General features: G+C 32.7%; 2 protein-coding genes across 3 annotated transcripts in view; one reads left to right on the forward strand and one right to left on the reverse strand.

Annotated features, from left to right (window-relative positions):
* Window positions 1–22,651, forward strand: part of LOC129228033 (ras-related protein Rab-37-like) — a 451,604-nt gene that overhangs the window by 409,298 nt on the left and 19,655 nt on the right. The gene's annotated exons all lie outside the window — the stretch shown is intronic.
* The window catches only part of LOC129228032 (MIF4G domain-containing protein A-like), a 68,254-nt gene that overhangs the window by 7,962 nt on the left and 37,641 nt on the right, over window positions 1–22,651 (reverse strand). Inside the window, exons 1-5 of one of the 2 annotated variants that reach the window (XM_054862659.1) lie at window positions 11,940–11,987; window positions 11,579–11,726; window positions 10,693–10,798; window positions 8,125–8,346; window positions 4,473–4,591 (exon numbers count right to left, since the gene is read on the reverse strand). In XM_054862659.1, coding sequence (XP_054718634.1) covers window positions 4,473–4,591; window positions 8,125–8,346; window positions 10,693–10,798; window positions 11,579–11,726; window positions 11,940–11,956 — 612 coding nt within the window. In that variant the 5' untranslated portion in view covers window positions 11,957–11,987. Of the gene's footprint in view, window positions 1–4,472; window positions 4,592–8,124; window positions 8,347–10,692; window positions 10,799–11,578; window positions 11,727–11,939; window positions 11,988–22,651 lie in introns of those variants that run through there. The other variant, XM_054862660.1, reaches the window with a different exon arrangement.

A 22,651-nucleotide genomic window follows, 5' to 3' on the forward strand; every position in this document is an offset into this window, starting at 1 on the left:
AATGTTACCATGGTTTCCAAAATAATTCCTACGTTAATTTTTGAAATTAAATGAAAAATAAGCTAATCTAAAGTAGTATATGTCAAAATAACTTCCAATTGTCAAAAACATCTAAATGTTTACAAGATGCAAAAGGATTGAAATTATTTTCCGCGAAGTCCGAATAAGCTCAATGTTGTTCTTGTTTTCAAAATATTTCCTTCGTTAATTATTGAAATTAAACGAAAAATAAGCTAAACTAAGGTAGCATATGTCAAAATAACTTCCAATTGTGGAAAACATCAAAATATTTACAAGATGCAAAAGGATTGAAATTTCCAACACGAGAAGCATTTTTCCGCGAAATCCGATTAAGTTCAATGTTGCCATGGCTTCAAAATAATTCCTTCGTTAATTATTGAAATTAAACGAAAAATAAGCTAATCTAGAGTAGCATATGTCAAAATAACTTCCAATTGTCAAAAACATCAAAATGTTTACAAGGTGCAAAAGGATTGAAACTATTTTCCGCGAATTCCGAATAAGCTCAATGTTGTTATGGTTTTCAAAATATTTCCTTCGTCAATTACTGAAATTAAACGAAAAATAAGCTAAACTAAGGTAGAATATGTCAAAATAACTTCCAATTGTGGAAAACATCAAAATATTTACAAGATGCAAAAGGATTGAAATTTCCAACGCGAGAAGCATTTTTCCGCGAAATCCGAGTAAGTTCAATGTTGCCATGGCTTCCAAAATAATTCCTTCATTAATTATTGAAATTAAACGAAAAATAAGCTAATCTATAAAAACATATGTCAAAATAACTTCCAATTGTCAAAACATCAAAATGTTCACAAGATGCAAAAGGATTGAAATTTCAAACGCGAGATGCAATTTTCCGCGAAGTCCGAATAAGCTCAATGTTATTGTTATGGTTTCCAAAATATTTCCTTGGTTAACTATTGAAATTAAACGAAAAATAAGCCAATCTATAGAAACATACGTCAAAATAACTTCAAATTGCCAAAAACATCAAAATGTTCACAAGATGCAAAAGGATTGAAATTACAAACGCGAGATGCAATTTTCTGCGAAGTCCGAATAAGCTCAATGTCATTGTTATGGTTTCCAAAATATTTCCTTCGTTAATTATTAAAATCAAACGAAAAATAAGCTAAACTAAAGTAGCATATACTAAAATAACTTCTAATTGTGGAAAACATCAACATATTTACAAGATGCAAAAGGATTGAAATTTCAAAAGCGAGAAGCATTTTTCCGCGTCCGAGCCGAGTAAGTTCAATGTTGCCATGGTTTCCAAAATAATTCCTTCATTAATTATTGAAATTAAACGAAAAATAAGCTAAGGTAAGCACATGTCAAAATCACTTTGGATTGTAAAAATAATCAAAATATTAACAAGATGCAAAAGGATTGAAACCTCAAACACGAAAGCAATTTTTCGCGATAAATCATATCGAATATATATGTTCAGAAAATTGCACTAATGAAATATTTTTAAAAGAATTACAAGCACAATCCAAACAATAAATAAATTCAAGCAATAAAGAAACTTTTTATACTTTTTCAAGGTTTTCAAACACTAGAAAATGTGTGTGTGTGACCTTTCCCCCCCCCCCCCCCCCCCCCCCCCCCCCCCCAAAGAACTTTTCAAGGTTTTTCATGGGCGTACGAACTTTGTTTAACACGCGCTGCGGCGGCGTGCTTGGGAGAACAGAACTTTTAACGAAATGAAAAACTTTTAAAATCTGATATTTAAGTAAAAACAATGTAAAAGCGAACTAATCAGACCATAATGTTTAAAGTCTAAAGCGGACTTTACCATAAAATACGAACTTTGGCGGGAAAAGCGAACCATTTGGGAGCCCTGCACAGTAGGAAAGATAAAATGGCGGCTGCACGTGGATCGCGGAAAAGGCGGTAGCCAAAAGTCGAGGGGAAAAGTAAAAAAAAAAAAAAAGGAATCGGAAACTGAAAATATAGGAAAATATAGGAATTATAGGAATTATAGGAACTTTTTCAGAAATATAGGAAAATATAGGAATATAGGAACGCTGCGATGCCTGCATTTACACTTTTTAAACTAAAATTTCACAAAAACAATGCTGATAAAAAGGAACTTTCACAAAATTAGAATGATGCAATACTTTCACAAAAATAGGTAGCGAGAAAAAAATCCTGGATTGGCCCCTGGCCTCCTTCTAGTAAGCTGTTACAAGTGACCACAACCCTACTAAAGTAATTTTTCTTAATTTCCAGATTATCCAAAGACTTGAATAGCTTGAAACCAGGGCTTCTCAAACTAGGTGCCGCGGCACCCTGGGGTGCAGTAGGAAGAGGCAAGAGGTGCCGTGAAGTGTACATGGTATCCATTATATGTTAGGTGGTTGTGTTAAATAAGGCCATGTATACAAATAAAATATCATGTAGACAATATAAATAAAAATTTGCTATATTGTGTCCTTATCGTCATCTTTAGAGGGTTACATTACCTCAAAAATGGTGAAACGATCAAAAAATTTTTTATTGCTTATTTCAAAACTAAAAACTATTCTGAACACAGGGGAAAAGTTTCATTGCTTTAGTTCAAATATTTAAAAAGTTATGACTGGTTTTAAACCATGCTCACTCTGTGTTCTTATGCAAAAGAAAACTTTTAAACTGCTTTTTCTCGATGATGGTATTTTTGTGTTTTCATGTCACTAGAATCCCTAGGGATTTTTTTCTATTAAAGATACAGCTTTAAAGTATTACTTTTTGCAATGGGGATAACATATTTGACAAAACTGTGCATTGGATAAGCATTTTATAAATTACTCAAATGTTTAGAGCATGTTAAACCTTTAAAAACCATTTTTTTTTTTTTTTTCAACTTCGATTTTTTACAGAATTAATCACAGAAAGTTTTCTAATAATCTCATAAGCAAAGGAATGCACAGATTTTTAGAGATGATTATAGTGATCGTTTATCAAAAAAAAAAAAAATAATTAGTGCAAAAATAAAAAAGCCTTAGAGATTTGAAAAAAATTAAAATTTTCTTAAACTTTTTGAATTTTTAAAAAAAGTAGGCAATATTTTTAAACTTTGAAAATAAATTATTGATTAAGAAATAAGTATGCATGTTATAGTTTCAAAGAAATATAAAATTTACTTAAGTCAAGAAATATATATATATATTTGCAATGCTTAAGCCATACTGATGAGATTAAGCTTTTTCAACCAGCAGTTTTTGATAAAGCTATTACAGAAGAAATATGTCAAAACTATCTAACCTTATTTTACGGTAGGTTTTGTTTCTACATGGTACACTAGTTTGCTAGCATAAGAAAAAAGTTGTTTATTGTTCTTGAAGCCTAATTTATGTAGTTGAAGAATTCAAAGAGAAAAATATCTTAGTGTACTGTCAATTTTTTCCGATGATTTGATATTTGAGAACAGCAGATTGGAGCCCAAAAAGGCCATCTAATGAACATGCTAAAGCTGGTGCCAATTCAGTCATAAATGAGAGTGATATTTGGTTATGAACATTAGGATGGCCTTATTTAGCGCATTTACCTTATATAATAGAGATGGACTTAATGTGCCCCGAGAAAATTTTATTTCGTCAAAGGGTGCAGGGTGTCGAAAAAGTTTGAAAACCCCTGGCTTAAAACAATGAAAAGTAAATCATCAACCTCTAGTTTTTTAACTGAAGGATGGGAGGGGATGGAGGGAGGGATGGCTGATGGCAAAGTGCACTAAAAAACTTCAATGAAACACTAAATAAGTTAAAACAATTTTAAACATAAGACAGAAAATTACTGTTTTTCCCCCCTGTCCGTTTTACTTTCAATTTTGTCTTGAATATTTGTAAGTGAATAGATGAGTATTTTAAAGCCGGAGGGAAAAGTGCTTAGGTAATTTAGCAAAATGAAATGATAATTCCATCATAGCTCAAATACACAGCATTTTACCACCATTATTCAGTGCCATGCTTTTCATGCAATGTACAGCTCACTGTTTGTAAGCTAGACTTTCTTCCACTATTATAAAGATAAAATTTTACATTTTTTGAAATATTTCTTACCTTGAACATGTCCAGAAAGCTAAGGAATACGTAAAAATTTAGTGAGGTTATACGGTAAATTCAAAATTATTAATTAACAGGACACTGATCATAAAATTAACTGTCAGTTCTTTCAAAGAACTTAACTTACATAGAAATTTCTAAATCACAATCTTATTTCTCTGGATAAAAAGTGTATTCAATTATTTATTCATGATTAAAACTTCCATTTGCATAAACTTATAATAATCTAAATACTACAGCAATAGTTAAAGTAACTGAAAAGCTAGAAAATAAGTCAAAATTCACTGTCAAAAAAAAAAAAAAAAAAAAAAAAAAAAACTACTTGATTTTGTCTAGGCATTGATACATAAGGAAGAAAAGGAGGTAACGGACACATGCAGTGAAAACAATTCTAATTACTTCAATAATGGAGAAACAAAGCCTTGCTGCTGGTTCTGAGTACTGAATATGTTCCACAGCTTTACTACAAATCAAGCGCACTAATTCCATAAGCTTTTGGCAAGGCAACGAGTTTGGATCTAAAAGAAAAATACTTTTACAACAAATGGAGCACGTTTATAGTAAATATGTCTTAGAATTCATGAACCAATTATATCCTAAAACAAATGATACTCTTTTTTTATAAATATATATTAAAAGGGACTTACTGCTGGAATGCAGTTTTGGTGCTGCTTTTCAAAAACCCTTTCACAAAAAACTGGTTATTTGTCAGGATTTAATTATTTCACATTTGGGTCCCAGTACTGGAAAAATTATGAATTCACCCCATACATGTATAATGCATCGCCTAAAATCCGCCCATCTCAAATCCCTCAAAGTCAGAAACCAGAGTTGATTTTTTTCTGGAATTGATTACAGGGTTCGTACCCAATTACAGAAATAAAATGAAGGAGTTTTGAAGGAGTAAAATGAGATTTTGAAGGAGTAATAATGGGCTGTCATTAAATGACGTTGCACTTTTTTCAACATATTTGACCCCCTTCCCCTTTTGTCACACTTCACCTTACTCCTCCTCTTATCACATGTCATATTTTTTTATAATCATATTGATATAATAACTGTATGGTGTCACTTATTGTCACCCTCTCTCTCTCCACCTTGTCACAATTTCATGAACCCGTCTCCCCTTCAACGCATTGCCCTTTTTACAATATCATAACTGCAATTTACTAAGCAATTGTTTTTTTAAACACAATCACTTAATGCAGTACATCTTCTTATGTATTTTTGAATAGTTAAATATTGATTAGAGAACCTGACTTATGTTGCTCAGAGTGTGGTGGAGAAAAAACAATATAATCATAAAACTTGAAAAAATAGCCAAGCACCATTTAAGCATGTTTTATGTCACTTAAGAAATGTCTTTGTCATATAACAATATTTTCATCTTAAACTTTTATGACTTGTAAATGAAATCTTTATGAAAAAAATAAAAACACAAAATTACTACATTAAATTCGCCCTTATACCTTTGCTCTTGTGAAGAAGTTAAGTTATCGATCGAAGTATTTTATGTTACTGTCATAAAGGAAGATGATGTAGTCTTAAACTAAAGGAGTTTTGAAGGAGTCAAAACCAAAATGAAGGAGTCTGAAGGACCCTTCAGAAAAATTTCTTAAATGAAGGAGTATTGGAGGAGTTTTGAAGGAGCGTACGAACCCTGGTAAAGTCATTTTTATAAGCGTACAGACCACTATCCGAATTTCAGCATATCCAAGTTATATGCAGAGTGCACAAAAAAAAAAAAAAAAATAGAATTGAAAACACATGGACAACTGGACTTTTTCCCCCCGCGATTTTTTAAAAATATAATAACAGCAAAATGCTTAAACATTACATATGACAGGTTTCATTAAAAAAACACAAAATGAAGCCAAAGGTACACAGAATTCAGCAAGTAAAAGCCGAATGTAAACTATTTTGGACATATAAATTGAAAACAAATGCCTTAAAAATGGAAGAAATATCAAGTTTTTTTTCAAAAGGTGCTGCTTATTGTTTTTGTTTCATCGTGATGGTGGCAATTTCAAGAACAATCATCACCTTGGAATTTAAAACTTAACTTCTTAAAGCAACAGCTGAAAGAATGTTAGTTACCGTTAGATATATTCGTGGTCACTAAGTGCACCGAGTTCCTATTCCAAATCAGTACCTCTTGGGGGGTACTAGACTTTGGCATAAAAGCAAAAAAAAAACAGCTCAAAATGAATAGTTTTTACATATATGGATAAAAGTTAGCATTAATGTAAACAATTATTAGTGGTTATATCTTTTTTAGCTGTTAAAAACATTCAAAATAGCATTAAAAGGTTGCAAATGTATTCCTTGAAATATAATTAATGAAATAGATGTAACATTCATACAAAATGAGAGATGTTCATAAAATCGTACGATTTAATCTAATTTCTTTCATTGTACGGAAAAATCTTGCAATGCAGTAGCTCTGATATACCTATTTTTCAAGTCCAGTCTTGAACTCTTAAGTGAGAGAATGAAATAATGACTTTTGTAGAACCGTGAGAACTCTGTGGAAGAAAAATTGTGTTTCTAGTACTTCATAGTTTAATTTTGAAAGTCCAGCCTAGCATAATATATTTTTGAAGAACAGTAACCAGTTAAAAATCAATACTGCATCAACATTTCTCACAACTAGGGTTGGCTCATTTCTGCCAAAGGCGGAAAAAAAATGGAAAACACCAGTAAAAAAACATTTAGGCAAAAGTATTTTTATTTTTGCCATGGAGGCAAAAAAAAAAAGATGCGTTATTTTTTTATTGCTGTTATTTATGGAGAGGGATTGAAGCTAGCTGGGTTTCTGGTATTTTATCTCTAAGATTACAATTTTAATGTTTTTAAACTTAATCTATTCTATGCATCATTGAAACTGTAAGTTAATCTAAACGTTAAGTTTGCAGTTTTAGTAAAATGCCTTTTCAATTAGTACTTTATACGCAGAACATACAAAAGCAGGGTTATAAATCTTAAAATAATTCACTGACTTTGGTTTAAACTATTACACTGTCATAACTAATTGAGTAACAAATTTTTTTTTTTAGTTAATTTCTAAAAGAGAAGTAATACAATACAACCTCAATACCTCAAATTTCTCGGAAAGAGAAAAAAATAGAATTTTCGAAACATTAAGATTTTGAAATAATTACATTAGTAACTCTCACTTGAAATTTAAAGAGAAAAACAATGACTAATATATGAGATAGAAATATGGAAAGAAATTTAAAAAAAAAAACTCGTATTAAAAAGGAACTTTGTTGATGAAAATTACATGTAAAATAGTTCAAGCTGATTCCTATTCAATTGAACTCTCAACAAACACATTTCATGTTGTTTGATGTTACCCATTTCAAACCTTTTTCCGACTTTCGTTCGAGCATAACTGTAAATTACTTTTCCAGTAAAAATTAATGAAAAACAAAATTAAGTCTTAATGGTCTATCTTGATTAAAGTCTCAGTTATCAGGGCCCAATACAGATTGATTTTACTACCGCTTTTCGGTACTTTCACAAAATTCTCATTTTAAAATCGGTACTTTCACAAAAATCAAGTTATAAAATCAGCAGCTTCACAAAATTAACTTTGAAAATCGACACATGACACATTCTAGATATTAAAAAAAAATGAAAGTTTCACAAAAACCTGTGTTTTAAAATGAAAAACATGCTTTTCTGTTTAAAACACAGTTTACTCATAAAATAAAATGCTAAGATTATTTATATGAATAATCGCAACTTTTTCATAGTATTAAACTCAAGTTTCACTGTTTTTCGCCAAATTGCTTTTAAGCAACCTTTTAGCATCAGTTTTAGGGGATGGTGATTTCCTGAATTGTGTACAGTACAAAGCTTATTGAGCTGAGATACAACGATATTTTCCCTACTTCGAAATTTTTTTTTCTTTTTACCATTTTTTCCACTATGCTGGCAAAAATACCATTTTCCTGGCAAAATAACCAGCCATTAATCACAACAAATCAAAAATTAAATTAGAAACAAAAAGAACTTCACAAAGGAAAAAAACTTGTATTAAAATTACCAAGAACAGCTCTACGAATTAAGCCTTGAAATTCAACAGGGAAAGCATCTTTTTCAAATCCTATAACATCCAATTCATTTGGTTCATTAGCAGTAAAACTTTTGGAACGCTTCAAAGCACTTTTAAGCTCGACAGGTAGTGAATTTGATGGAGGGGGAGAACTTTTCTTGATGACATTGCCCTCCGCAAAATGCACTTTTGATCCATTTTTGGTGATTATCTCTAAAAAAAAAAATATGATTTCTGTTACAAAATATAAATTAATTCAAAACTTAACACAATTTATTTACAAAGTGAAGACTTCAGGATAAATGTGACTTTGTTATGTGGTACAAGTTCGAGAAGCACTCAACATTCGGTATACTGCATATTTGGCAGACAAACCGAATAATCAGTTTGGCCGAACTCTTTAACATTCAGCAACTGAACACCAAACAAATTCAAATGTTCAAAAATTGATAATTTTTTTTATTATAATGAATGAAAGGTGCTGCATAATAACCATAGTACAAAATTAATTCAAACTGCTTTTTACTAATTTAATCACATTCAAAGTAATTTTAATGTGAGAAAAGATAATTACATGTTAAATTTAAACCTTGTTGCTTTTCAATATGTCTTAAATCTTATGACACATTACATTAATCTAATAGTTTCCAAATCATATAAATATGACACAGTAACCAGAAACAAAACAAAAACCTCATAAAGTTAAGAAATAATAAATATATAGTCAACAGGTTACTACTTATTATTAACTGCTAAATTTTCATATAAAATGTGCAGCTTTAAATAAAAATAAAATATTTGAAAATTAAGTTTTGCAGTACTTTAATTTTTAAAAAGACTCTTCAAAAAAAATTGTTTTTCAGAAAATTCATATCTGTTATAAAAGTTGTTGACTACAGAATATAAGGCAGGCACACTTCCAAAATTCAGATGCATTTTATATGCCAAATCCTCTGACCGACAGAGCTTGAGGTCTGCGCCATTTTTGGTGGTTGCAAACTGACAACCTCAGTTTTTTTTCATTGGACGGCCTGCCACTGAGCCTTTACTTTTAGCTGTGCCACTCAAACACTTACAAGTTGAAAACCCATTTTACACCATATGAAATATTGTTTAAATAAAACCTAATTAAAATGAATCATTGTAATCAAAGTTTAATAATTCTTTGCTTTTGAAAGACAAAAAAAAAAAAAAATATCTGGCAAGTTTGAAACATCATTCCTTAATTTTAATGCTAAAATTCTTCATCAGTTACAAAAGAGACTAAGACACCTAGCAGAAAGTCACTTGATTAACTTGTAATTTTAAGCGATTTTGGTTTGTTTTTGACGGCCAGTTAAATGCATGCATATTCTTTATTTAGAATGTAATATGTTACCATGATTGTAATTTTATACCAAATCACATCAGGAAAGAAGTTAATTATATCCATTTATGCAGAATTGCAGGTAAACCAAACTAGGCATTTACTATATTAATTTGTTTTTGCATTTCATTTCATAAAATTAAAAAAAAAAAGCATTTTCTATATTAAATTGGCACAAAATTCAAATATTACAGTTGAAAAATTTTAACAAAATATTCGGTAGCCCACCTATATTTGGTTTAAAATTTGACCAACTCTTCACTGTTCCGCAAAATATGGTATTTGGTGCATCTCTACTACAAATGTTAATAATTTTGCACTAATAGTTGTAAAACGGAGTTGTAAGAAGAATCAGAACCATTATGTATTCCCATGGATCATTCCAAATTCTTTTTAAAATCTGCATTTCCTAACAAATTAGGTCCAAACTATGGGCTCTTGGCTCTCGAAATTTGGGTTCTTGGTTCTCGATGCCATAAGCAAGTTGTTCAGTGTCAGCTTGCTCATTAGCATGTTGTTTCTAACCTTGTTTTCAGTTAACCTCCAAAACCTCTGGTGACTAATGTGTGTGAAGAAATGCAAAAGAAAGAAAATTATAAAAAAATACACATATATCTTGTCTGGATACAAAACTGTGCTGAAGAGATTAACAGTTCTTTTAAAGTGTTTGTCTATTATGAAACTCGATGCTGCAGAACCGTTTTGAACATATAGCCACAAGCAACTGAGAGGTAATTGAACGAAACGTATTTCATGCCACCATTTTATTTAAAAAAGTTTTGTTTTGAATTCAATAATCATTACCTTCAAAGCTGCCAAAGCTTAACTAATGAAAATTTTAAAATTAAGAAAAACTAAATATAATCAAAAGTAGAAGTATTGATGCTCTGAGATTCAGTTCATGCGTAGGGGGATGTTGTGGCCTTACAGTATAATAATGTATGATAGTTTCTTTGCACTGTGGAAGACAGCACAATATAAACACACAGAACATTGCATCCCTCCACCCCTCCCCAAATTTTTTAACAACAGTAATCAGTTACTCTCGGCACAAGACTTTTGCCATACGCAAGACAAAGTCTCAAAATGTGGGACAGTCCCTAAAAGTCCAGAACGATTGGCAACCCTAATCACATGTTGTCTGATATCGTCCAACCGTAATGTGCAGACATAAACTGAAATTTTCAACTTACTACGGGGGCTATAAATCTCCATTGGGGGCCTAGAAGACTTGGATGTTTGCCCAGAACGCCTGGCTTGTTTCAGTAAATCTTCTCTTCGAAATACATCTTCCTGGCCCTAAAGAAATAAAAAATCACTGATTGTTTTGTTTTCCTTTTCAAGGTAAAAATCAGGACACATGATGGGGAGGGGGGAGTGTAGAGTAGTTTTTTTTTCCCACAGGCTTAATATTTTACGTAACAGAAAAATGCCAAGAAATAACTCAAATGTACCAATAAAGAACTCAAGTTGAAAATAACCTAATAGTTTTGATGTAAAGAATATTGCATCACACAACAAATTTATTAATCAGGAGGTAGTTCAGAGTATTAAACATTAAAGAATAACATTTTACATGTTGTTCGTACGTTTACTGACAGCGAAAAATCGAAAAAGGGGCATTCCACGGTATTTTTGACATTATGTAGAGTCCGTAACGTGACCTTTTTTTGCCATAACTTTTTAATTTACCGTTTGATTTGCAATGGTGTGTTTGTAGGAAAAGATCAAAATAAAATATGCTAATCAAACAGTAAATTAAAAAGTTATGGCAAAAAAGGTCACGTTACGAACTCTACATAAATGTCAAAAATACCGTGTAATGCCCCAAAAGCGTTTAAAAAATCTAGATTGTACGTTATATTTCTTGTGTGACAGAATTTAAACAAAAAAAGCGGGACTTCTTCGACAAAGCGGGACACTTTGGCGGGACATTCCCACAGCGGGGCAGTAAGACAAAAAGCGGGACGTCTGGTTATATTATTTAAATTGCGCAGATGCCCGGGGTCAATTCAAGCCAGCATGCATTTAAGTAATTATCATCATTAAAACAGTTGGTACTGAGGTGAGTAAATTTACCTGGAAATTATGAACGTTTTTGTGAACACTTTCTGCCTTGACAGAAGAAATAGGGGCAACATCCTGTCGGCCGGTCATGATGATCGAGTAGTTTTCGTCGGCGGCGATTGTCGTGGGTCGTGTCGAACGCAATGAATAATCGTCCTCTCTACGAAAACAATAAAGAATAATAATGTACTTCTGAATATTAAAAAAAAAATCATTTTATACAATTGTCGAGTAAACTCATTCAAAGCAAAAATTGTGTTCTTCAAAAATTCAATAACAGACAAAAGTTGATATTCCTGTAGATTCTTGAAGAAAAACCACCGCATAGTAACGAGTTTCAAATGAATGAAGGAATTTATCATCAAAAATTTACCTCATATACATCTTCATTGAGTGATATCATTCGTTGACAGAAATCTAGCACAAACATTAATGTAATCCTTTCTTTTAATTAACGCACGTTTCAAAACTAAAACCTAGTTAGCGCGCACGGCAGCGAAAGTTACAGTTAAAGCTCTTCGACAATCTTCCTGAGGTTCGTTTTTCCTCCATTTAAACATCACATTTTTGCATTTCGCAAATATTTTTGGGGCTTCAAAAACGAAATCTTTTGGAAGTTTTTAATTTGGAAATGGTGTAAGGGAATGATGAACAATTCATTTAATGTACATGTTTTTTCCTTTTAGACATATTTTCTTAATTTTAAGCCTCGAGACTCCTCATAAAAAATCTCAGCGAAATCTCGCATTCTCTTCTAAAAACATCACTTTTCTGAGCACTTTTCATAGAACCACAAGTCTGGAAAAGCCCTACATGTGTTCGTCATGCATACAAAGTCAAGTACTTATTTAATAGAACTTGTTTATTACTATAAAACACAATCAGTGATGCTAAGTCCTGAATCAAAATACGTGCACCTGCAAAAGAAACATTAAACGGAACACCGTACCGACTCCAAACATTAAAAGCCCTGCAGTACATAATATGTACCACCACAACACTGGCGTGCACAGAAATGTAGGAGCCCGACTTTTACGGGAGCCCCTCCATATATTGTTTACCCGTATATTTCACAACTAATTTTTAAAAACTTGGGCGCCCTTTAGACTCGGGCCCGAGCCAACAGGTGTCCCTTCTCCTACTCTGTGCACGCCCCTGCACCACAAGCAACAACAGTTAGGGTGGCAGCATTGTGAAGATTACGAAGCAGTGACGTAGGAACTTAAATAAAGAGGGAGCCGGTTGGGGTCTATCAGGTCTATCAAGGAGGATAGAAGAAAGGTGAGACGCCGAAAGCTGCAAACTTGTCGCGAACAGAAGCGGATAAGGGAAGGGGAAGAGGAAAAGTCTACCAAAGAAAGCAATGATATTCAATGTGGAGCACTAGGGAAAGCGTTCATAAAGAGAAACAAATATACCGCACTTTCATAACTTGTATTGTCAGAGAGTAAAATATGCTTTACTTATCACATACAACAAAATTAAAAAACTATATATTTAAGGGGGGGCGAGGTTTCTTATTTTTATTCGTTTTTGTTGCTAGTGAATGCAGTTTTGGAATGTAGAGTAATTATTCATTTCTCCCCATCACCACACGATTTCAGAAGCTTAAATGCACTTAATTTATGAAAAAGTATGTCTAAAACAGTGTTTTAGTTAGAATTAGTCGGAGTCTTTTAATAGTGTATAAACACGTAACATATAAATTATACTTTAAAATGAGGATTTTTTTGATCTTAAATTTTGAACATTGTTTGAAAGAACTGCAGAATACACAAAGTACAGACATTTTTTTTATTATGCACAATAAATGTTGACATATGGAAAGTAAAACAAATGTATAACAAGAACTTTAATTTCTCAAAAAATAGCGTAATTTAAAAAAAATTTCTGTTACATTTTCTTCGTCAAGAGCTCCCTCCCAATTTTTTTTTTTTTTTTTTTTTTTTTCAAAAAAAAAATCTGTCTATTAGTTCATGATTTATATGTTGTTCAAGCCATTTCCATAAATGAGAAATTGTTACGTATATATTTGCCCTTTATTTCTGAGATTTTAAGGTTTGACTTTTAGTTGTAATATATTCGAATATAATGAATAATTACGTATCATATTATTAAGTAGCAATTTTATAAAGTTTACCTGCATGATTTTTAAATCACAATTAAAAGCCAAAGTTTAAAATTACGGAAATAAAGCGTAAATGTATTGCGTAAAACCAGTGGCGGATCTAGAACTCGAGAACTGGAACAGGGAGGGGGAGGTGGCTAACCTCGGTCCAAGTGGGAAATCACTGTTTCAGAGAGTCTTTTTTTTTTTTTTCGTTTTTGCGGGTACTCTCAATTCGTGGGGGGGGGAGCCTTGTTATCTAGTAATTTCACTCATAAAACAGGGAATTTCACACGGTAATAATATCTCACATTTGTTAAGCATTCGTTTTGTGTCCCAAAATCCCTGTCGCAGAGGATAAACAAACGTCTGCTCAGAGGAAAGTAATGAGAAATATTCTTAAGTTTTTCCAGCGTTGTTAAACCTAGAAAAACTCTCACTAGAGTATTTTTCTTACTTTTAACTAGCGTATACGTCACTGAAAGCAATTTTTTTACAGCACTCTCATTCCTGTGAAATTTCTGCCTTACCTCTACCCATGTCCGTGAGTTTTAATTTTCCGGAGAGGGGAGATGAGGGTAAATTCAATACAATTTTTTTTCCGAAAAGCAACAAAAACCACGCCTACTTACATTAAAAGAATTAATATTTCACAACCAGTGGAGGCAATTATCCTCCCCTGCTCCCTCCCCCCAAATGAGGGTGCGCCTCTAACGTGGTATCGCTTGAGTGAAGACGTTACTTGTTTTTGCTTCATTACGCCAAAAAATCTAATTCTTCTATAATCATGCCGCGTATCCATAATGTATTGTACTATTATCCGATTCGCGTTGAGAACAGAAGCGGCGTAAGAAGTCCGTGATTTATGCCTTTTCTGCACTAAATGAAAATTGTGGTCCCTAAACAAAATGCCTTATTGTACAAGGATCTACTTCCCATCTACACTAGTCAATTTCTTTACATGAAAATATGAAAATATGGTAAAACCACAGCTAACTTAATTTTGAAAAACAATGTGCCTTATGCCCTTTCTGAAATAATCGAGTCAATTACATCTGTAGTGAATGTAACTTAAATAAATATAAATAAAACGGGAAGTTTCTTTACTGAAGCTATGCGATGCGTCTTGTATGCAACATGCGACGTTTACAAGATTTTCTAAAAGTATTTTTAACATGATATTTTTTCGGACACGGGACTCATAGAAGTGAGTCCGATACTCTGGTTCGAAACCGAGAAATGGAAAAAAATATATATGTTACGGCCAAAGCCCGAAATCGGACAGTTCGCGAATTGGCCAGCCAATTCGCGAACTGGCCAACATTGCTGAAAACTTACCGGCCGAAGCCCGAAATTTTCTTCATTTCGGGCTTTGGCCGGCCAATAGGGAAGTATCAACCTATCAAATATTCCAATTTTAACTATTGCACAATGTTGACAGGCTTACAAAACACAAAAATTCACCATGGCCGGATTTTTAAAACCAACGATTGATTTTTTATGAATTTTTTAAAGAGCGATGCGCAAAAAAGAGGTGTGGCCTAAAACGTCAGCAGCTGACGTCATTTCCCTGTTCCGATCCGAGCTCCATTTCCATGCCGTGTTGCGCCTACCAGGAGGTGAATAGCACTGTCTTTTTCAGCCTTTTTAAAGCATTTAACTAGCATTTTTTCCATCATTCGGCTAGGATTCACGAAAGGTCAATCCAATAACCTTCCTCAAGTAAAGTCATTCATGGTGTTTGACTTTTTTCGAAAGGACGAGAGATTTAATGTCCTAGAAGTACGGGGAGTGAGACAACAAAGTTTCACCATTGTTATTCTTTAAAATTGTACGTACATATCCGTCTATGTTTGCAGTTCATATTATTCGCATTAGTTTCCCTTATCAAGATTGATCATTTCCATTTGTGTGTCGATGGTTTTTTTTAATTTAATATATAAATTACAATGTAAGAGCGCTATTCTAGTTCTTACTTGGCGGCTTTTAATGAGGCGCGCATTTTGTAACAACCCTACTGCAAGTGATTCCAGTACTAAGTTTTAGAGCAGTTTTTGCATGAAAATTTTTCGCTTTGTTGGCAATAAAAGCTGATCTGCTTTTTGTTTTGTGGAAAATTGTTTTAAATCCACTAATACATGTTAATTATCCTTGAGTTTTTGTGCAACTTAGCAAAAAAAGGAAAAATATATTCTTTTGCTCTTTTGATAAAAATAATAAATTTGAAAATGGTGTTCATTTCATAAAATAAGTACCTTTTTGCAGGTGAGAAAGGTCTTGTATATATAGAAACGCTTCTGGTGATAAACTGAAAATGTATTTTTAAATTATCAATTTGTAATAGTTAAAATTTCAAGATAGTTTGAATGTTAAAAAGAAAGTATTAATAGTTTTTGCATTGTTATTGAAATGGAAATAGTAATGCATCTATTACTTTTTATTTAAGTTTATTGTGCAGGGTTTAAATTCCTTTGTTTACTTGCATTTTTTTAAAAATATCTCATATGCTTATTAAACATTTATTTATGAACAGTTGTGAACATATATTTCAAACTGTATTTCTCACTTGACACAGTTTTTAATCAAAATAAAGTGCAAATTTTCATTTTCAAATTTTAATTAATAAACACCCTTGAAAACACTTCTTTCGAAGATCCTGCTGGGACGGAACAATAACAAATCGCTTGTGAGGAGTTTTTTTAGATGTAGATACGCATCCAGGAACGAAGCAATACTTGTAATTGATTTTACTAGCCATGACAAAGAAAATCAAATTAAAAACAATCGCAGAATGCATTAAACCCTACAGACAGCAAAGGATTTTCACTAGCCTTTTAAGCTCGCTGCTGTTAGAAGGCTCTTGTTTTCCCGCACCTTCCCCCAAAGATCGCCAAGCACTTCTTTGTCTTAGCCAACCCCGCCGCCTCGCAGCGCGGCAGTGACGTCAGTCAAAGGACTTACAAGCAAATGACGTCACTCGCGCGTGAACTTAAAAAAATTATTTTAAAAAAAAGTATTAGTCGTATCGTAAAAATTTTTTCGCAGATGATGTTCATGTATGTTACTCTATCAAATAAAAATAAAATTAGAAAATCGAATACTTCCCTATTCGCGAAGTGGCTATGGACGATCGGCCAAAGTACGAAAAAAGAAATGAGGAGCAGACTATTTTACACAATTTAAAAAATGAAGTATTTTGAAATGAGTACTTCGATGTACTATTTTTTTCTAAAGTACACTTGCTTCAAAAACGAGTTCAAATATATGTGATACCTCTTTGTTGAAAAGCTTGAAATGCATAAAAATATCTCGTGTTATTCTTTTCGTATTTAAGCCATAATAGATATTATTCAGTGAAAGTACATGATGTAACAACGTGATAGCGTAAAGAAGTACATTTGCGCCCTTCAAGTGAGCGAATTATATCTTAAATAAATGCGTTGTGTAACGTGTGCGAATGCAAAGGTAAATGAAATTAAGGACGATCGACAGTCTTTTTCTGCTCCGTAGACTTAATTTTAAAGATCCTGGATCACATTGTACCAAAAAATATCGCTTCAAAAAATTTTAAATTATTTTGGAAAGCCTCCATAATAAAGGCTCATTAAAACAAATAAAAAGCGAAAATAGTTGTGTTTTTAAAATTATTTAAAGACATTTCTTTAATGCCGCTTTTTGTCAAACTTCCCCTACAACATGTCCTTATTAATACTTTATACATAAATGTCATTATATTTATTTTAATTTTCTCTTAGCATTGTTTTTTCCTTTGTAAAACAGTCCAAATTTTGTTAAATCAATATTTCGGAAGAGAAAGCAATCTAGAAAATTAAGCATATTTTCCTTACATTTAGGAAAGGTTGTTCTTACTGTCATAGTATTTATTTTAATTCTTTTTTTTTTTTTTTTCGAACGTTTTCACGCATATTTTACTGCATTTATTTTAAGGCTGAATTGATTGCGTGTATTTTAGTTGGTTTTCTCTTCGTCTTACTGTATTTGCAATGCGAAGTTTTAATTCAAAACTTTTTCTTCTTGAGGATGCGGAATTCATTTATATAATTTACGTTGCGTATATTTGAGCTAAATTCTTTTTTCTTCTACCGGGGATGGATAAGCGAGATTTTCCTTATGTGTTTTTATTTACCTTCTCTGCGAGGAAGGCGAGAGAGCGGGATTATCCTTTAAACGCTTTCGTAAGAAAGGTTATATCGCTAATCGACCGGAGTTCGCTTCGCTCGCAAATCGATTGGATAACGAAGCGTGGTAACTTGGCGAGTTTGGAGAAAAAACTACAGAGTTCTATTAATTATTTTACATTTTAAAGCAACTTTTTATGAACTTTAATGTCTTTTTCATGTAGCAAAATATTTTACAATAGCAGATTTTTTTTAATAGATTTTCTTAAAGAATATACGCATTTCAGTATAAGAAAATGATTATTTTGCATCAGAGATGGGAGGGTGGGGGGATTTTGATTTATTTAAGAACCTTCCTTTAAATTCTTAGTACGGGAATCGTCATGCGGGTATAGCTTGTAATTAATAAAAGTACTCTCATACTTTTCGAAATGGCTTGTCGCACCAACGCGACGGTGTGAATAGACTGTGAGTACAGACTAATCGCATGGACTCAGCGCAAAACATGCTAAATTTCAAATCTTTGCTATCTCGTTTTTTAATTGTCAATTCTACACAAATGAAAGCAGAAAGAAAAAAAAAAAAACATTTGCAGCTTCTCAAATTTTAAACTTTCTGCTTCCAATAAAGCATATTTCAAGAAAAAGAATCAGACATGATTATTTAATTAATTTCTAAATGGAAACAAGTTCATATTATTCGTGCAATAAGTCCTTTCCAAAACGTGTGTTGCCGAAGATTAAGTTGCTATATTTGGATTTTCATCACTACTTTATAGCTAATTTTTTAGTCATGACTGATTTTGGCTTGGAGATTTTCTCTGAGATGTGGTTTTGTAGAAATTCGGGATTCAGAGGGATTTTAAATCGAACCGATTTTAAATGGAATTCTGGGGAGGGGAGCACACGCTAAATTCCTTACTTGTGATTAGGTTTGGTTTCAGAATGAAAATTATATTTAAAATTTGTGTTACACACACTGAAAGGTTGAGAAACACAGCCTTAGGCTTAACCTTAGCTGGGACCGGTCAAGTATTATGTAGGCAGAAAGGGGAGACTAAGGGCTGCTTATTTTCTCTGACAAGGGAAGTGGGGTCACAAAAATTCTTGGGTAAGCATTAAATAATGAACAACAAAAAACGTGGGAAAAGAGCATCCTGTGACGCACAATATGGCATACAATCTTATATAAACAAAAAGGGAAGGGGTATAGCGCATGCTTATTTTTTCTCACAAGGTGGGGGGGAGGTACAAAATGAATAAAAAAATGCCTACACAATACTTGAATGACACTTTATTAGCGATCGCATGTAATTTCAACTGAAAGTATTCACATATAGAAGTGGTGAAAATATCAGAAATACATACTCATAGCTCAGTCGAAGAACTAACGCCAAGGAAAACGAGGTCGACGTTTAGAATATCTATTGTCACGACCTTCACAGGGACATGGTTGCACCCTCCAAGCCCAACGAGATGACATCATATCAGCCTAGTGGGAAACTAGGGATCCGACTCTGTATTTAAGTACTATAAATTTGACTGGTTTTATAGAGGGAGGCGGGCCTGGTGGCGAAACTGACAAGGGACTCGATTTGACAAGGGACTCGACTCGTAATCATTTCGGACTTTGGCCAAGAATTTCTGGCCACTTCGCGAAATGGCTAGCCAAAGTAGAAAATGCAATATTAATTGCAAGTATTTCGGGCTTTGGCCAAACCTCTTGGTCAATTCACGAATTGGCCAGCCAGTTCGCGAACTGGTCGGACTTCGGGCTTTGGCCGTAACATATATATATATATATATATATATATATATATATATATATATATATATATATATATATATATATATATATATATATATAACAAACCTCTAAAAATAAAAACAAAAGGTCGTTTTTAATGATTCATAAAATATTTTAGGGAGAAATACCCCCATGAATCTCTCAACTTGCTCCAAATGTTCATGCTTTTGAACTTTTCACTTCTCTAGCGCCTTAAAAGAATGTTAATGGTTTATAAATGCTCCCTTACCTCCCAACAAAAATAATGTCTATAAGAAACAGCAAAACAGAAAAAAAAAAAAAAAAAAAAAAAACGGGGAGGGGGATGGTGAGGAAAACAATTTTTGAAAAATGCGGAGGAGTGGGGAGAACGGTGGTCATTTATGAATTCAGGGGGGTGTTTTACTTTAGAATCAGCAAGAAAAGTATCAGAAGCAGTTTGAAGGTTTCTTTTTGGTCGCGTAGTGTAATTTATGCTTCCAAAACCATGTTTTAAATGCTCTTTTGATTGCCACTAATTTAGATTTTTTGCATTATTGCACTATCGTCTGGTTTCCTAGCGAGAATGGCTGCCCGCATTTGCGGAAATTCGCGACCTTTTCCTCATTCTTTCGAGAGCAATGATCTTCTTAAATGTCTTAATTAAATCACTTCCACAGAAATCACTTTTAACTGCTTTCCAAGGAAATAACGTTTTGAAGATGGCAACAAAATAACTGGATTACAGACACTGTATAAATGACCGCACACTGGGCCGTTAAAGTAAAAACAAAATAAAAAAAAAGAGCACATTCGACTAAAAATTAACTGTAATGGTATGGTGACATTTGTATACAGCATTTAAAAAAAAAAAAAAAAAACATTGTTTTTGAAGTTTTCCGGGAATTTACGATCGTCCTCTGTCATATTTTGGAAAAACAGTGATGGAGCAACCGTTGAATTAGGGTGGTTCAAAAAAAAAAAAAAAAAAAAAAAAAAAGCTTCTCCCAGATAACAAGGACACCCCTCAATATTTTCAGACTTGTACAGGCCTGATTCCTGGGGTAGGCAACCTAGGCAACCGCCTAGGGCGGCAGTTCGAATTTCGAATTTGAAACATTTTTTTAAAGTATGAACATCTGTTTCAGCGCCAAAAGATTCACTGCTTCAATACTAAAAAAAATAATTTCGAGTGTGTACCTACATGCAAAGCAAAGTTCGGAATTTAACTTGAAATCTAATTTAATTTTGGAGGCAGCAAATTGCGTGATTTAAAAGTATTTTGAAAAGATTAATTTCCGTTTCAGTTCCATAAGACCAGTGCTTGGATATGCTAAACCTAATTTGGAATTTAACTAGAAACTCACTTTAATTTTAAGCACTTTATTATTATTTCTATTTTATTAATATATTATTATTTTATATTATCATTATTACTTTATTATTATTTTTTCAAAGGGGGAGGGGGCACTTGTCACAACCGCCTAAGGCGGCAGAACTGCTAGAGCCGGCCCTGGACTTGCGGATCGTAATACCAGCGATTCGTAATACACTGGAATAAATAACTACTTGTTGGACTGGATAAAAACTACTGGATTACTGGATAAAAACTACTTGTTGATAGTAATACACTGGAAGAATTTTAGCTTCCTATTTCAACTGAAAGAGGGCGCTCAACCCCCTCCCCCAAATTTCATCAGTATGGAGAGGGGGGGGGGGTTAAAAAATACATTGAACTGAAAAAACAATGGTACATATTATAATATTAACTAGTAACACGCATATACATTTCAATAAAATAATTATTTACAAAAACACAGTTGGGGAAATTAAATATTTCAAAATTTGTGGCATTTTCTATGCTACGGCTACTGTTAAAGTGAGGGGTCACTAAGCACCCTCTTAAAATTTGAGTAAGAAGCTAAAACTTCTACAGCATAATACTATTAGTAAGTGTAAAAAAAAAAAAAAAAAAAAAAAAAAAAAATGGGGGTGTCCTGGACTCTAGCTGAAAAAAAGTTTTTTTGAATTACCCTAAAGGACATATATTATATAACACATCGCATCGGCAAGGAAAGTGACACAACCTAAAAACAAGAAGTTCTGTCCAGAACTAAACGAGCCTACTTTCCCATATACCCATACTACTTTCTACTACCTGATCAATATTCTCAAAAATAGCAAAAATCGCAAATTGTTTCAAACATATTTTTTTAATATCATAAGCTGATTTCTAGGAATAAAATATTCCTCACTCATCTTTAAAAAAAAAATCACCTTTCAAACAAAGCAGCTAATTCGGAACTCCAGCGCTCGAATACGCTACCTTGCGGTGATTTATAAAACTGCGAATGCAACTAAAACATTGCCACGTTGCGCTCCACGTGTATCTGTTGACGTAAACGCGGTCAGTTTGTTCTGAGTAACGCATTCAACATGTCTAAGAACACCTTCAACAACAGAAATTAATTCGTCCCTTAGTAGTATTCTCGAGCTTCTCAAAATAATGTTAGTTTTCCTTATTTCTTTCAAAAAAGTATTAAATGGTGGAAGCGTAAACAAGAAAACTCTGGATTAACAAAATTGGATAACGTTATACCAGGTAAAATTTTTTTATTGTTTTGTATGAATTTGTAAGAATATGAGTTTTTTTTTAATCTTAAATTCATTTAACTAATCATATTTTACAGCAGCATTTAGTTGGAATGGACAGTATGCAAAATATTTTCTTGAATTTATTATCGTAGAACAAAATGAATAACCGAGAAAGAATTTACTTTATTCCTTTTATTCTCAGCTGAAAGGTTTCACCAAATTTGTTTAGGGTTATAGTTTTGGAATTGTGCGAGCAAAATAGCCTTGGCGAGATTTCGCGTTTTTAGTTAAACCATTTTTAATTTTTATCATGAGTGGAATAAAATGATAGTAAGATTACAGAATTCGATAAGTAAAAAGAAATAATGGCCAATCAACTGAAAAGAAAACTACCACCATATATAAACTGTGAGTACATATTTTATTTATTTTGTTCTGAGTGAATTTGAATAAATATCAGTTTTTCAATTCGATGAAAAA

Source organism: Uloborus diversus, chromosome 8, assembly GCF_026930045.1.
Source record: "Uloborus diversus isolate 005 chromosome 8, Udiv.v.3.1, whole genome shotgun sequence".
Lineage (NCBI taxonomy): Eukaryota > Metazoa > Arthropoda > Arachnida > Araneae > Uloboridae > Uloborus > Uloborus diversus.